Genomic DNA, 14,925 nt, shown 5'->3' with positions numbered 1-14,925 from the left:
TTGTGTTGTGGGTAGGTTAGGGAGCTCCAAATCAATGTGTCACTTTGGTGCCAGATAATGAGACAGAATGGAGAAGAAACAGAAACAAGGGGAAATGAAAATAGGGAAATACGTCAGACTTTCAACTTCAACTTTATTGTCCCAAAGGGGAAATTTATACACATTTCTGTTTAATGCCAATGTATACACCAATTATATTCATTTTCAATGTATTTTACAACAGGAGCCTAAAGTATCAGTTGACTTACTGACTTGCTGTATAGTCTCTTAATTTGAGATCAATATTTGTAAAATATTAAAAAGAGTGGCTGGGTAAAACTCCTAACAACAACATGGTTCATGCATAATATTGAATCAACATGAATTTTACAATATTAGGTGAAAATGTAATATAAAGAACAATTTGTCTTCATACAGTAGCCTCCTATTTCTTGTAAGATAATAATTTTGCTAATAATGCCTTGACTGGATTATTTGAATATCACTTCTACCACCCTGTATTTTTAATCAGCCAGATACAAGAGTGTGAACACTCATATCTTTGATGTTGAAGGTGAGTTAACTAGGCTATTGAATGTTGAATTTGTGTTTAAAGGCTACTTCAAAGAAAGGAAAACAAAACTTAATAGAACCTAGAAGAAAAACAACACATGTTCTTGCTGTTGTTATATATAAATATGCTATTTAGACTTAGTGATTATTTGCCTGGGCTGACGACACTACAGTGTTGTAGTTTGACACAGGCATTCATAATGTTCTCTACTGTAGTTGTGTCATGGAAACATGATTGACATCTTGCTCGCTACTTGGGGGTGGGGGGGGGGGGAGGAGGGGGGTGGCTGTCCGCGTCGTCATCACACGCCCACCCCCTTCCTCCTCCCGCCTCCCCCTCCAGGCGTCAGTGACGTGCGGATAGAAAGCGGGACCTGCCCTCCCGACGCCATTTTTCGGTCTCGTACTAGCACTTCTGGTGACTCGGGTGAGGGGGGGGACGAGCAGAAATAAGGGAAAGTATAAAATATCGGATCGTCGAGCCGGAATCCCCTCGTGAGCGGTCAAGGTTGCACGCGGGAGCCACAGCCGAACGCGCTTGCACCTGATATGCACGCGCAGGAAACGAGCGGCTTCTGTGAAATCATTTTTTTGTGTGAAGACGTGTTGCGGGCCGCCATTTTTTTGCTGTGCTGCCTCAAAAGTCTGCTCCGACTCGAGAAAGGGTACACAACACCGCACTTCCACGACGCGTGCCTTACCGCAAGAACGAGGAGGATACAAAGTTATTATTTCGACTTCTTGCCGAGCTGCAGCCACCGTGCCGACATGCGGATCTAACAGATGAGAAACTGAGGCCACCTTTTCCGTTCTCATAACTGACACTGACTGGAGGAGACAAATTATCAGAAGAGAAGCCTGCTGTTTTTTCTCGGAAGGCGGAACAAAAAGGGGAAGCTTCATTGATCATATGTCGCTTCGATCTCCGCCGATGTTTGTCTGTCGTGAGTTTTTAATATTTCTATTTTGGCCAAACAATCAGTCAGTCATTGGCTGGTGAACGCCGGAACCACAGTATGGTGTAAAGTTGGATCAAGACAGCCGTACAGCTAAAGTGATCGTCAGGGTTGTTTTGTGTTTTTTTTTTTTTTTTTTTGAACCCGAGGTCTCCGGAGCTTTCTGACAGATCACTCTGCCCCTGCATCTTCCAAAATCCACCAATTTGCTGCGATTGGCTGATTTCCTACCACGCACACGCGTTTTAACTTATTGTCTGCTTCTGTGTGTTATTTTTCTTGCGTGTGGACTGATATTAACTTATTTTTGAACAGAGATGTCAACCGCTCGGTTTGAATCATCTGACCGGTCCGCCTGGTATTTTGGACCCGTGTCACGACAAGAGGCACAGAATAGGTTACAAGGACAGAGACATGGCATGTTTCTTGTTCGAGACTCCTCGACGTGCCCCGGCGACTACGTGCTGTCAGTGTCTGAAAATTCCAAAGTGTCTCACTATATCATCAACTCTTTGCCCAGCAAGAGGTTCAAGATTGGCGATCAGGAATTCGAGCACCTTCCTGCGTTACTGGATTTCTACAAGATCCACTACCTTGATACGACCACGCTGATAGAGCCGGCACCCAGGTAGGAGAGACATCCAGTAGCTACCCACTATCAGAGGATGTGCACGACATTAACATCCCATACCACCTAGGCCTCTTGGATGTGTCACACTTGCTAATCTAGGTTAACAAGGGGTCTCTATTTTTATCTAAACTAACCCACTTTCTGTCAGACTGCAATACCCATCGGATTTCACACCAATGTGGTATTCCAGGTTTGAAACTGGTGCATACACAAACACTGTGAACATGCAACCATTTTTAAAAAAAAAACAATGACCATCTCAGATTCTTTTATAGTGTGTGGTTTGTATAATTATGTATCATAGTGGCTGCATTTGCCTGCATTCATGCTAATGTTTCTTTTTGCAGCTTAAAGTTTACACTTTGCATTTTAATTGAAATGTGACTGTGAAGTCATGTCAGACATTTAATATCATATATATATTTATTTATATATTTTAATTAAAGCCTTTCCAACCTTCATAAATTTCATTAGAACCCAATATTCAAATTTCAGATGAATAAACTGGGTCCTGTAATTCTATCTGATTTAACCTATATATTTATTTGCAGGAAACCTGTACCTGGTTCATTGATCAAAGCTTTTCTAATAATCAGGCTTTCACACTCGCGGAAAACTCAATACTCGCACATTTTTTCGCTTGGACTTTATCTGGAGTATTTTCTCCGTAACAAGTCTGAGTGAGCTGATGTGAGAATTCAGCAGGATATTATCAGGAGAATTCACCTTGAACCAATGGGAGGGGGGGGGGTGACTTTTATGCACTGTGCATAGGTGTACGTGACCGCTTCGATCTCAGTTTACGTAATTAAACTGCTGCATTATGTTTTCTGTACGCCAGTATGTTCTTGTCCCATCTTAATTGATCATGTGATTCCTTTGAACTACATACATACATTCATACAAGTTGATATAAAAGCAAATACACTCATTATAGCGTCATATAGTAGACCCTTTTGCTTCGTCCCCTACTACCGCGTTGTAAGTCTAAATCATCAACTGGAAGGTGTCCCTGTTTTCTTTTTGTCTCTCACTACATTTCGGTCTTTTTCTTATCATTTTAATCTCCCAAGGTACCCGGGCACAGTGGCTTGTCCCATCCAGCCCATAGGTGGCCCTGAGGAGAACCTGGAGTATGTGCGGACTCTATACGACTTCACTGGTAGTGATGCAGAGGATCTTCCTTTCAAGAGGGGGGAGATCCTTATCATTCTAGAGAAGCCTGAGGAGCAGTGGTGGAGCGCCAAGAGTAAAGAGGGGCGTGTCGGGATGATCCCTGTGCCCTACGTGGAGAAATTGGTACGACCTTCCCCTCACCCTGGCCAGCCTTCCCATGGATCTCGCAACTCCAACAGCTATGGAATCCCAGAGCCCTCCCACGCACTAGTCCACGCCTACGCCCAGCCACAGACACCTACGCCGATGCCCCCTGGAACACCTGGAGCAGTTGTCGCACCTCTACCGTCCTTGCAGAACGGCCCTGTCATGGCAAAGGCCATCCAGAAACGTGTGCCCTGTGCCTATGACAAGACAGCTCTTGCTCTAGAGGTATTGTACTTTTATTTCCCTTTCTTTTAACTCTTGTATACTCCTCCCTGCCATTTGAATAAGAAAAATGTGCCCCCACCGCTGTTGGATATCGCTGTTTGATGGGTTGCTTCTTTTGTTAGAGATAAAGTATGGTTGTCACAGTTGAAATATTCAGTCCTGATGATTTGGTTTCAGTATTTGTGAATTCTCGGGACAGGATGGCATTTCAAGAAAAATCACTATTGAAACAACAACAACAACAGACAGATCGATCCGTGTGATCTACATTATAAAACGTTATCCTAACAGCGCTGCATTAATATATTCATATATGAATATATAATATTATTATATAATGATTTATCGCTTGAGGGTCGCATGTGATAATCACGTAATTCTCTTTTCTGTGCACAGAAATGAGGAACAGAACATGTCCCTTTTATTGATTTAGGGATGGACCATGTCCGACAGACACTCCTCTGTGATCATCTGTAAATTCACTGCGCACTTAATGATGGCTGCAGAAGTCTGCATCTTTCTCTGTTTCCAAAACGAACAGTGCCACAGCCGTTTAACGGGCATTCTTTCTTCTTATTTATGGCTGGTTAGCAAACAGGCTTCAGATAGGCTACAGCTAGGACACCGCGTTACAACGTGGTGCCGGTGAAAAATATATATTTTCATGTTTCAGGGTGTGGTTTGGTGGTACTAGAACCACACACACCAATGATCTCACACAGCACTTATCAGTGCAGCGTAGTGAAACACCCAAAAACCTAGTTTCATATCTATTTGTTTATTCTTAAAGCTGCAACGCCTGTTTAATGGTATTGTAGCAGGATATCTATCATAGTGCTTAGAATGTGTTGAATGATTGATTTAACACAACACACTAAGGTTCAGCTCAGCCTTGGATACAGAAAGTTGATAGGCTTTTATAAGCTTAGTAAAAAATATTGTATAGGCTTTGCAGTGTAGAAATATTCAATTCAAGTAAAAAACATCTGCCACAGATGTCGTGTTTCAGAGGGGGACAGAAGATATACATCATTTGCTAACCAATCACAAGAGGTAAACGGGAAACTTTTATTTTTCTCTTTTTGAAAAAGTCCTTTTACAAATTAAAAACAGAGGATTAAATTAGTGTGTTTCACATGTGTGTAGTTCTGCCCTGTTTTTGTTGTTGTTGTCATGCTTTACTGGACTCTTACTGGCATTGAAGTTGCAGTAGTCAAAAGTGAGTATTGATAGTTGGGGGGGGGGAATACCAGTGCTGCCTCCTGCAGAAGTCTTTGTGGTTTAATGTGTGAAAGTTTCTTAACATAATTTGCAGCTCATCCACAAAACATTGTAACAGCTAAGACCAAGATCTCACTGTGTTCACAGCAAAACCTTCACAACCAAGCAGTAGCCACTCCGCCCACCCCTGTCGTTGCCTGGTGGGCTCTGTATGACAACTCAAAGTTGTTCACTGACACAGGCATCATGCTGAGTCAAAATGTTGACATTTGAAAAAAGATTTATTTATCTCCTTGGAATTCTAAATTCAGTGCAAAAAGCGCTTCTAAGCTATTGATAGATAGTGAGGGAGTGTTTAGTTTGACCACAGTTCTGTGACTCATTTTCCACTATTAGGTTATAGTGAAATCAAACTCTCAAAATGTGTCAAAGGCTGCTGCTTCTACTAACCAGCTCTGTCTGCAGCCTTGCTTCTATTCTTAGTGTCTGACTTTAGCTAATACATATCTTCTTTGTCGGTAGTAACATGTTGAGGCATGTGATGTAATGCATGATGTACGCTTCATGTATATATTGTGGGAGCTCCAAGATGCTTCACTGTGATAGCAGACAGAGCTACAGTGATGCCCCTGGGGGCCAGGTGAATATGAATGGTATCTTGGCCAATCTCTGCTTTTAGTCACCGATATTGAGAGTCTGTCAGTGGGCCTAGGGAGTAAAGCAGGATGCAAAAGCTGAGTACAGTGATGCATATCATCTCCCGTGACTCATATACAGAGATAATGGTGTACATTTATATGATGAGAAACCTGGTGCATGATACTCCTGGGAAAGGCTAGAGAGCTGAGCTTTAGCTAACAACATTAGTCTTGTTTTCTGCTCCTTGCCCATGTAACACTACATAATTGACAACTGATAACATTAACACTGATGAAAGTGGGCTTCTGGGATCAGCACAATAGACACATTGGCTTGTTGGCCCACTGAATTTTCTGTCTCATTCCACTTTTTACAACAACAGTTGAGCATCTGTCGGAGGAGAAGCGTATCAAAATGTAACCTACCAAAAAGGTCCAACCAATGAAGTACAAAACAGCTTAAAAGACGCCAACATTAAACAATACGATGTATCTCAGTCAGTGCTTTTACAGGATGAAAGTTGTACTGGGGAATGCGTCTCCCACCTCTCTTTATCTCTGCAGATTGTCATGACAAAATAGCAAATATGTTTTCAAGGGAAGATGGTCCACTAATTAATCCATCACACAAAGCCTTTATCTGTTGGACAGCGTCTCCTCAGTAAGGTCTTCATGTTGAAAACACTGATCACCAAATGCCATGCCCAAAACTTCTTTCAGACTGATGCTGTGATTTAAGTTGAACCAGTCATCAAAGCCTCAGCCTCTTTGGCTGCCTGTCATTACCCATATTTTGTTTTGTATGGAATAGAACTAGAAGCATCTCTTAAATCACCAAATCCAAAAAGAGATGCACAGACAGACACACAATAGAAACTGAAACATGGCTTTAATTGCTTCTTGTGTAATCCTATGATGTAGCAGTTAAGTGCATGAAGCTTCAGTTGCAGACTGGAGTAGGCTAATGGGCAACTAGAGATTAAGTTCATTCAAATCTTTCTTTCTTCTTAGCCATTACCCTGACGCTTAACCAGTTGTCAAAAAAGGGCCCACAGTTTGTATTTGAAACACTCAACCCTGTTCTTTACCTGTGGGAAAAATGCAGAGCGGTAAAATGAAGATTCCTACATGTCAGTGTGCATCACCTACTTTAGCTTTTGTGAGATAAAATATGTCCCTTGCCTCCTTTTCAGCAACATTTTTCTGGCCAACATTTCCACACTTTAGATTTGTCGCTGTTGTGAAATCTCTGAACTTTCATATTTTGCTCATTTCTTAAATAATTTGAAGTGGTAATTTGGGCTAATGGTAAAACAACATATTCACTTTTCTTGGAACCATATGGGCTCTCTGACTAAGATGATCTCCTTGATCTGTCAGCAAGCAGTCCAGATTCTGTTGCTCTGGTTCTTCTTATTCTGCCGTATGTTAGCGTTGATGTCCTGGGTTTTGGAGTAACAATATTTTTGCAGTGTCAATACACAGTTTAACTTTTTTTTCAATTGAACTGAGTTACTTATCAAGCTGTCACAGAAAAATGGATGTTGAACCTGCTCTGCTGCACAATGAAGATACCGTAAAATCCAGTGTATAAGACGCACTTTTAATACCTATTTTTTTGTCTTAAAAGTTGGCTGCGTCTTATACACCGGTGCGACCATTATACCAGTATAAAATACTGAAATACGCGCTTTCATTACAGCAGGGCAGCAGCCCCTACCACTGCAACCTGATTAAAAACCCATCCCCATTCATTGTGTATTGAAAGCTGAGTGCACGCTGTGCTGGGATAGACGGCGACACAGACCAGTAAATAAACATTGTGGAGTTCTCTTTTGATTGAAAGAGTCCTATATTAAAGTTAAAGAGTGACCAGCGGAGTCAGGCAGCACGACTCGCAGGCTAGGAGTCTGTGCCTTACAGCTTTCCCTGCAGGCTGAGAGCTCAACTACCGTACTGTAGCTAGTAGGAGTGCAAACTCCCAAACATGAAAAAAGACGAGACTTGAAGAGCGACACAGCTGCACAGAAACTGCACGTTGTAGACATCGCTGAACACAATATAAATTGTCACGCAAGAAAACAGTTTAATTTTTTTTTTCTCTCTAAGAGACCTTTAAAACAGGGTGCGTCTTGTATTCCGGATTTTACAGTAACTGCTTCTCTCAAATATTAGCAGAGCGCACAGGTTTCAATAACTTGAGAAATCAGTGGGGCAAAGCCTGGCTTTCCACAGACATATGGAGTCGTCAGCTAGTAGGGAAAAGTAGCCAGCGAGGGGGGTCTGGAGGCATGCCACCCGAGGAAAAAATGTGTCTATAAAAGCCAAATTTGGTGGCTTCTGGCACACTTCAATGTCTCTCTTCTATCACATAAATATTGATTTATAGTGTTCTGTAATTTTATGAGGTTGCTTACCCAATTCTTAACAGTTAGGGAATTACTGCAGATAATTAGTCCTCTTTGTCAAATAAAGGTGGACTGGTTTAAAGAAAAATTTGGTGGGCATCGTTGGCTGTGGGTAGCTGAGCAGTGTCACAACAGTACAGGGATCAAATAATGATGTGCAGGTAAGTTTAGAGAGAGTTTAGGGGGTGCTTTACATTATTAAATAATTATTAAAAAAAAGAAAAAACAATACTTCGTGATAAGAAGATGACTTCAATGTTTGTATTGTATACCATTTTTTAAATTTATTTTGAAATTATTTTTTTTACGTGTATGCACCCTGTGATGCTTCTCGAGGTATGTTGGAGCTTTTTTTTTGTCAAACTAAAATGACTTTAGTAAGAACTTTAATTTGACAGAAACCAATCATGCCAGGGTGCTGAATATTCATTTAATATAATATGCTATCAAGGCACATTGCTCTCCACCAGGTCAAGAGTGAAAGAGCACGGATATAGAAAAATAAGGAAAGATAAGAGAAGTTTTATTTTTACAGTGCAGGCGTCATGTTACTGCCCCCGGTGTTTTTATGAAGCAGCTTATGACCATCGTTGTGTCGTAAAATGCAATTCTTCGTCTTCTCAATTATTTCGCTCATGTTTATTAAACACGGACATTTCTCCTCTCAGCTGAGCTACCCCACACTCACAGAGAGGGGCGGGGCTGACACAGACAGACATCTCTCTCATGACTCTAATGATTTTAGTGTAGGGGAGTGCTTCTTTATTGTGCAGGGAAAGCAAGCAGCAACTTGTGTGTCAAATTTTTTTTATCAGAATCAACTGTGGAAAAGAGTAGCCAGCAGCCCTGGCTGGTTAGGATGAAAGTTTATAGCCAGAGGATATTTATGTTGTGTGTGTGTGTGTGTGTGTGTGTGTATATGATCCTTGAAGACTCTAAAATAGATTAAATTGACGTTTCATCTGGAATGCCTCTTGTCTCTCTGCATCAATGCTCCTATAAAACATTTTTTTATTGAGAAAAACCTTTACTCAAATGTAACCGTTCTTGCTTAACTGAAAATCCAGGTTTGGTCTGCAAGAATGCCATTTATCTATTTTTAACCATATCCTTCTCTTTTCTATTTTGATGTGCTTATTTCTTCCCACACTTACGAAATTGTACAGTAACTAGGCACTTGTCTTAGTGCATGAAGAAACATCAATATTTTTTCTTCTTCCCAGTGTCTGAAATATTCTTAGAAAGTTAGAAGCATGAACTTGAAGCAGACACTGGGCTCCCTCTGTTTAGTGCTGTGCCTCCTTTGGTCCGTCACACAGGCACACCAGCTTCCTGGTGTAGCGCTGCGGCTCTTCAGGGGGCTCAACTGGATGGCAGCTACTGTTAATAAAGCTACGCTACACTAGCTGATGGAGACTGGCTAGCTATGACAGCTGGTGTTTGAGTCTTCATGGTGCAGATACCCATTTCCAAATCACTACGCCTCGCCTCCATTGAAGCACATAAACAATGTGCATCACTGTCACTGTAGGAAGCGGCGGAGTTTCTAAACACCTGACAAAATGTGACAAGAGACAAAAGAAAAGATGGAGGCTGTCATTTGAGGCGAAGCAGCAGTATTATTGACACTAGTAGAAGTGAGTTATGAATGACTGTCAGATCAGTGAAGAAGGAGAGGGTTATGATCATGATCAGCTCTAGTGCGTGTTTTATTAACCTGCAGATGATTGAGCCACTCCACTGAAACACTTTTTTTGTTTTGAAGCATAATGGGAATTAGTACAAAGATTTGTTTATTTAAAAAAAAAAGTAGTATAATCAAAATGTAGATACACTTTGTTACAAACAGAATCCTAATCACAGCCCACAAATAACTTTAACCTTAAAGGTTGAGTCAGTAGGATTGTTTGTTGGAGCTTGTAAACACAACATTCAAACTTGGCCCCTTCTCCTGGGCTCAACCCTCCTGTAGCAAACACCCACTGCGGGTCTTTAGCGTGTATGTTTACTGCCTGTAGCTACACCGCAAGCTAGCTGAGAATACTACGTTTGTTGTGGAAAAGCAGATTAATTGACAAGCTAGCACAAGCTAACCGCCGGTGTTTGTCACCTGACTTGTCCCACAGAAAGTTGGCCAACTGCGTCCGCAGGTAAAGCCAACCCAAGTTTCACTATCATTTTTGAAACTAGCTTTAGCTGCATGGCATTTTGCCTCAATGTGATTATATTTTTTTTCTTCTTTGTCATTAACAATATTCGGTGATTTGAATTGTGTCTTATCGCTTTATTATATCCACTTCAACACTTATATTGAATAACTGTTTTCTTGATTATTCTCTCTTCCTTTAAGTGATGTTGGTGTTTTTCTTTCCCTTGTGCTCTTGAATTGTTGCAGTCATCCACTATTATCTGTATTTTATCTCTTAGAATGGAAAAGAAGAAGCTATTTGATCGGTCCACAATCATAACAACAAACCGCTTCTATCTATTGATCTGTGAAATAAAACCTATCTCTGTGGAAATGGAAGGTTTTATTTATTCACTGAAACAGTTAGAAGTCTCATTTCATAACATTGTGATTTGTTTTTAAACTGGCTGGTCCAAGTTTTAGATCATTCTTTGACAGGCGAGATTATGATGAGGTAGCATTTGAGTCAGGACTCCAGGGTGTTGTGTAAAGGATTATTGATACAGATAATGTCTGGGACTAGTTGTCCTTGAAGCCTCATTCTGAAGTAAATGCTTCAAATAGCATGCCGTCACATTCTCGTTTCAATCATGGATTTGACGATGGAGTCTTTTCTCTTCTAATCCTGATACAGAACATATGGCTTTAACAGATTGGGGTCAAATTCAGTGTCACTAACTCATCTGAGTGAAAGCTCTGTGCTTTCTATCGACAGTTTGAACTGCAGTGTAGTGCCCATGTTGAGTTCGGATAAATAATTTAGATTTTAAAAGATGAAACCATGTTGTGTGGACTCGCATGTTGCTGCTTTTAGTTTGGATCAGCTGTTAAAGACTGTCCATGTGCCAAATGCATTCATTTTTTTTCCTCTGGGCTATTTCTCTCGTCTCATTTAGAACATTTCTTGACAATGAAATCTGGTGCAGCATGTAATCACAGGCATAGAACCCAAGCCTTTTGTCCATTATGAAAAGTAAGTGTACAAACTATGATTCATTGTTAAATTACTGTAACACTTACTGCGTCAGATATTGGGTCATACTAAATGGTGTAGTACAGAAACCAGTGACCTGCAATACTCATGTCGGGCTGTGATTTACTTAGCACAAGTTGACTACTCTTTATGAAGCTGCCAGTCTTAAACCAAACTTAATCTATAAACCAACAACAGTCCCATGTTTAACTTTCCACGCTCGTAGCTGACTTATTTCTTAGTGTCCATGTCCATTTTCAGTAGTATCTTTAAACTTAGTGTAAGCTTTTAGTCAGCTAGTGAACTAAAGTTTGTGGGCGCTATTTCCCAAATTTTGGTGTGGGCTGCACGCGAAAACAGAGACACATTTTTTTTCAACCTGATTTTACTGCCAGCTACTTAGTACAACATCCTTGTGAAGGTCAGGCGTGAGGTGATGAGTGAATTTTTAAGGAATATTCACCGCAAGGGAGTGGGCGCGTTGATGACATTTATGTCACGTGACTGGTGAGCCGACCAGTGTGATCTCCGTTTGGCTGCTCCTTAGCTCGTCCTTTGATACTTTGAATACTCTACGTCTTATTTGGCATTATGCACAGCATTGCTTTAAAGGCGAAAGTCCTGCAGTGCGAGTTTCGTCCATTTCTGGGTTTGTTCCTGTTTCTATTATCGGATCGGTTTGGAAAACCTTATGAGTAACAAGGTATTGCTCTCTGTACAGTGACACGGCTTGTAATTAATGTTGTAATTGCAAAATGATTTAAATGATCATCAACTTTTAGAAGTCATCCATAGTTGTATGCTGTCTTTCTTTTTGAGATACATGCTAATATATGACTGGTGTTACAGTCTGTGTTTGACATGTTCCAAAATCTGTCCTGTGTTGACAGGAAGTTTGAACAGGTTGTTATTTTACAGAAGTTATGCTTGTTTGCTGACAGTTAACAATGTCACCTAAACGAAGTGTATGCAAGCATTACACTTTCCTCTTTCCTAGAATACATGTTGTAAAACATTCACTGACCTAACCCCCTTTCCTTTTTTTTTTTCCTTTTTTTTTTTTTTTCATTTTAAGGTTGGCGACATCGTCAAGGTGACACGGATGAACATCAGCGGTCAGTGGGAAGGAGAGGTGAACGGACGGAGGGGCCTCTTCCCATTCACCCACGTCAAAATCATAGACCCCCTGAATCCGGATGAGAGTGACTGACCTTAGAGTCCGGCTGGACCCTCTAGCCAGTATCGACCTTTACCTGATTGTGCTGGCTGTCTCTACCTTTCCCCGCCAGTGTCACCACGGTTACATGCTTGCCTGCTTGTTGCGGTACAATGATAGCGACCCCTCCGTTGCTGCCGACCGTCGCAAGGCTTTCTGACTGTTTACAGCTTTGGAAATTGTATCCAAACTAAAACCTGACCCCACTTCTCCCAGCTCCTGTCCCTAGTGTTTTGGTTCCAGGCTGGGTTCCAGTGTTTTCTCATTTTAGTGTCCTTTTCATTTCCAGATCACTGGGCATCAGTGTGAGTGTGTCTGTGTCTGTGTGTGTGTGTGTGTGTGTGTGTGTGCGCATCAGTGTGTGTGTGTGATCACGGTAGATATTCTCCATCACCTTTTTTTTTCTCTGACTCTCTGAATATTTGTTACGTTTGAAGTCTTCAGGACTGTGGAGCGAGTTGGTGTGTGTTTTGTTGATGTGAGGATATTTGTACAAAGTAGGGAAACGCAATATCCCTATGGACATGAGAGAGCACTGAGGCAACGAAGAACTAACCAGCCAGTCAAATGTTATTTCTCCAAACAATCAAGTCACTGTTGTACCTTAACTAACACACAAGCGCACGCATGGACAAACCCACTTCTCTGCCGTGAGTCAGTCAGGCTGACAGGTTCTTGACGTGTATGTGATGTGTGTGACTAGAGGCGGGAGGAAGCAGGAGTCATGATTTGCTCTTCAACCTGGGACAAGTCCAGCTGACAAGAGTTGTTTATCTTTAGTTTGTAGGACATGACAAGGCCATGTGTGAGTTCATCTTTTTCTTATTTGTGCCACAAGATCAACAACAGTTCTCTTAATTTTATTTTTTTTGTTATTTTTTTTGTGACATGGAGATGTACGGTAAAAGGGTCCGTTTGCATGTCCACTTGTTGGTACCTCTCTTCACTGTCTGCCACCTTAGTTGTAACTAAAATGACATTGCTTAGAGATTAGCAGGTTTTCGTAGTGCCAACAGCACCAAGCACTCAAAGATGAATTTCAACTTGCTGTATAGGAGTGCAAAGCTTTAAACAGGTTTAAAGAAGAAAAAAAGTCCAATAGCAACAGCAGCAGCCACGGCCAGCACTTCCCACAAGCATCTGACTACAAGGCTAGCTACAAATGCAGTTTGGGCATGACTACCGAAGGCTTTCCACTGAGGTGATAAACTCTGCATTTAAAGGCATATGTCAGGAAAGGAGAAATGTTTCGCTTAAGCCAATGAGATCCCGTCAATGCCTTTTTTTTCCCAGAGAGTAACACGAACACATCCCTGAGCGCCCCTTGTCATACCCTCTCAAATGTAATGTTGTTAATGTCAAGTTACCCATGTCGAGTAAGGCTTTCAGACAGCTTTACTCCTGAAATATTTGGTCTGTGCACAATATTCAGTCTCTTTTTTTTATGCAAACAGACCGTATCTGAATGATTGGAAGCATCTTTGTTCATACAGTGCTGCAAATGAACGTATTTAATGAGTAGCAGCCCAGGATTGAACATTTATGCAAACAGTGCCGACCCCTTGATTTCTGCTGTAATCTTAACTGTTCCCTCCCATCTTTCTCTCTTACAGCGGTCACTCAGAGTTGTATTGTGCAGCTTTTAATTGTATCCTTTTTTTTTTTTTTGTAGTAGATTTAGTCCGCTTTTTAAGTCAAGCATTTCTGTTAACAATGAGCGATGTTACACAAAAAAAAGTACCAATGGTGACATTTACAAAGGGAAAAAAATAAAATGCCTGCTGGTTGCCTCTGTTTATGACCTCTCGGCTCGAGAGATGGTTTCTCTCGGCCAAATGCTGCTTAATGTCATTTGTTTCCTTAATGAATAAAGGTTACTTTCATTTGAATCCCACCTGGTCTGTGTAGACCAGTGTTGGGTTTTTTTCCTCATCAAATGTAATGAAATCTACTAATTAAGCAATACACCCTGATTCTTTCTTTTCTTGAGGTGAACTTGCTTTTCTCATGCTTCTAAATTGTTTTTGTAATGGCATTAACAGTATTACTGTGCTCTCTTCTCATACTCTAGGAAAGGCTGTCTTTTACTTAAGAATTGAAAATTGTGCCTTTTATTTTCTTATACCATATACATGTGTTAATATTTCCCATGGTTAACACCTGTGCTGGTATTGACCCTTTATGTACAGAACAAGTAAATAAAATTTACGTCTACTTCTTTAAGCTGCTCCGCCCGGTGTCTCTGTCCTCTGTGTGCGTGTTGTGTTTTTAGCACAGATGGGGGGGGGGGGTGGGAGGGGGTGATGGGGGTGTGTGGAGGACATGTTTGCAGCAGCCTGGCGTCACACGTTGTGTATCTAGAGCACAGGACAGTTGCTCCTGCTCTCATTTTTGACAGCTCCAGTTTTGATTCTGGCTGCGCCCAGGAGAAAGGAAGCAATTAATGAATTTTAATGAAGCGCTAATAAAAGAAAGTCAGCTGACCTACAGATGGGGAACGGGAAAGTTTTTCAAGGGCAGTCTCTCAGATTGGCATGTTCACTTGTTTGTTTAGTACCTTTCAAACCAGGTACAAAAAAATATGACCTGAGTAA

General features: G+C 41.2%; 1 protein-coding gene across 1 annotated transcript; it reads left to right on the top strand.

Annotated features, from left to right (window-relative positions):
* The first annotated feature begins 930 nt into the window (after positions 1-930).
* crkl (v-crk avian sarcoma virus CT10 oncogene homolog-like) lies at positions 931-14,554 on the top strand. The gene is made up of 3 exons (XM_065965364.1): positions 931-2,136; positions 3,213-3,687; positions 12,191-14,554. The coding sequence occupies exons 1-3, from the start codon at positions 1,826-1,828 to the stop codon at positions 12,323-12,325; spliced, it is 921 nt and encodes a 306-aa protein (XP_065821436.1). The 5' UTR covers positions 931-1,825; the 3' UTR covers positions 12,326-14,554.
* Positions 14,555-14,925: the final 371 nt, after the last annotated feature.

The sequence above is a fragment of the Labrus bergylta genome, chromosome 17, assembly GCF_963930695.1.
Source record: "Labrus bergylta chromosome 17, fLabBer1.1, whole genome shotgun sequence".
Taxonomy (NCBI): Eukaryota; Metazoa; Chordata; class Actinopteri; order Labriformes; family Labridae; genus Labrus; species Labrus bergylta.
Note: the sequence above shows the minus strand (reverse complement) of the source record. Positions and strands in the feature narration are given on the sequence as shown.

What these genes read in the sequence shown, in the direction of transcription:
- crkl (XM_065965364.1), top strand. Translation starts at nt 1,826, where the DNA reads ATGTCAACCGCTCGGTTTGAATCATCTGACCGGTCCGCCTGGTATTTT. An exon ending in CTGATAGAGCCGGCACCCAG is followed by an intron (nt 2,137 to 3,212) that starts GTAGGAGAGACA and finishes TAATCTCCCAAG; the next exon opens with GTACCCGGGCACAGTGGCTT. An exon ending in AGACAGCTCTTGCTCTAGAG is followed by an intron (nt 3,688 to 12,190) that starts GTATTGTACTTT and finishes TTTCATTTTAAG; the next exon opens with GTTGGCGACATCGTCAAGGT.